We start from the raw sequence: 1394 nt of genomic DNA, 5'->3' as shown, positions 1-1394 counted from the left end.
ATTTTATACCTAGTTCATTGCATCGTTACCCCAATGTTTCTGATGCGGTTTAGCAAGCTGTAAAACGAGTCATTAACTGATGTTGATGCTATTGGCGGTCGAATGCGGTGTTGTGCAAAGCAGTGCAGCATTTTCCCCATCTATTTGTATGCATTTTAGCGTCTTAATTTTATATGATTTTTATTCTCTTAATATTCTCATAAAAGCTGTATTTTATGAGGAAACATGCACTACTTCTATATGTCTAGTATTAAGAACATCGTAAAACTGTCGTATAGAGATTTAATAGGATGTTTTCACAATTATGAATGTCTAATCCATTGATTATGGATTATGAACCTTTATTAAAAAACATACCTTGCCGCTGCCGTTAGCGTTATCCAGGGGACACCACGGGGAGGTGGTAGACGGAATTTGTCCCCCATAATGTGATCATGATGGGATCACCCCCTTCCATCACACTCATCAGCTCCTCCAGGGACTCCCTCCCAACGTCCCTCTTGGAGGTGTCCGACTGTGCAAGTCGATAGGCTTCATCAATTAGCATCACCCCACCCTTGCTTTCATTGATCTTTGTCCGGGTTGTTCCCGTCGTCTGTCCTATCCACTTGGATATCAGGTCTCCCCTCAGGACCGTGACTGGTATGGGTTTGGTGATCATTCCTAGCTTGTAGAGGAAACCTGCAGTTGAAAAAAGTAGGAAAATTGCACATTAGGAACTTTTCCAGACTACTGAGGAAATATCAACCGTGCTCAAACTCACAGCGCTCCATTGCTAGTTGCCAGAGAGAGGTCAGATTTAGATGAATGAATTTTGAACACATTAATCTAAAGAACATACTTGGATAGGAAATTTTGTCACAATTCCTTCCCAAATTTCTGAGTCTGGTAAAATAGCCTTGACTTGAAACTCCATGACTCGATAGGTTTTAAACTGAGCTGAACCAATAAATAAATGAATATATAACTGGAATAAATATATTAAAAAGAATATTATTCACCTGCCAAGGCTGTTGCAACTGATGTTTTCCCTGTACCGGGATTTCCTGCAAACACCATGTGAAGACAACCGACTTGTTCCTGGTGACCAACTTTCCGCTGCATGAAGATGCACTTGGCAAACTGGGCTGAGTGCATCTTCAAGGCTACAAGCTATCAAGCTCCCTCAGGAGGTCTGAAAAGGATAAAGATGAATGTTGTGGTAAGGTGCTTGTAGTAACTATTATTACAGCACAATTTGACAGTAACTTTTCTCAGAAATAATCCAATTTACAGCTTAAAACAAAGCCATACAGCTTCCTCCAATAGATTGATGACCTTAACTATTGCAATCTTAATACAATGTAGTCTATACCCAGCTACTATCATCAACAAAAACATACTAGATTTTGCTT

The 1394-nt window shown here is 40.0% G+C and overlaps 1 protein-coding gene across 1 annotated transcript; it reads right to left on the bottom strand.

The window, feature by feature from the left end:
• Positions 1 to 376: 376 nt before the first annotated feature.
• LOC136445676 (protein CbbX-like) lies at positions 377 to 1137 on the bottom strand. The gene is made up of 2 exons (XM_066443809.1): positions 1002 to 1137; positions 377 to 681 (listed from the first exon to the last, which is right to left on the bottom strand). Exons 1-2 carry the CDS (start codon positions 1135 to 1137, stop codon positions 377 to 379), a joined length of 441 nt encoding a protein of 146 aa, XP_066299906.1.
• Positions 1138 to 1394: the final 257 nt, after the last annotated feature.

Source organism: Branchiostoma lanceolatum, chromosome 12 (genome assembly GCF_035083965.1).
Source record: "Branchiostoma lanceolatum isolate klBraLanc5 chromosome 12, klBraLanc5.hap2, whole genome shotgun sequence".
In the NCBI taxonomy this organism is placed as follows: domain Eukaryota; kingdom Metazoa; phylum Chordata; class Leptocardii; order Amphioxiformes; family Branchiostomatidae; genus Branchiostoma; species Branchiostoma lanceolatum.
This window is presented reverse-complemented; position numbering and strand designations above follow the sequence as displayed.

What these genes read in the sequence shown, in the direction of transcription:
- LOC136445676 (XM_066443809.1), bottom strand. Translation starts at nt 1,137, where the DNA reads ATGCACTCAGCCCAGTTTGCCAAGTGCATCTTCATGCAGCGGAAAGTT. An exon ending in AGTTGCAACAGCCTTGGCAG is followed by an intron (nt 682 to 1,001) that starts GTGAATAATATT and finishes TTTCAACTGCAG; the next exon opens with GTTTCCTCTACAAGCTAGGA.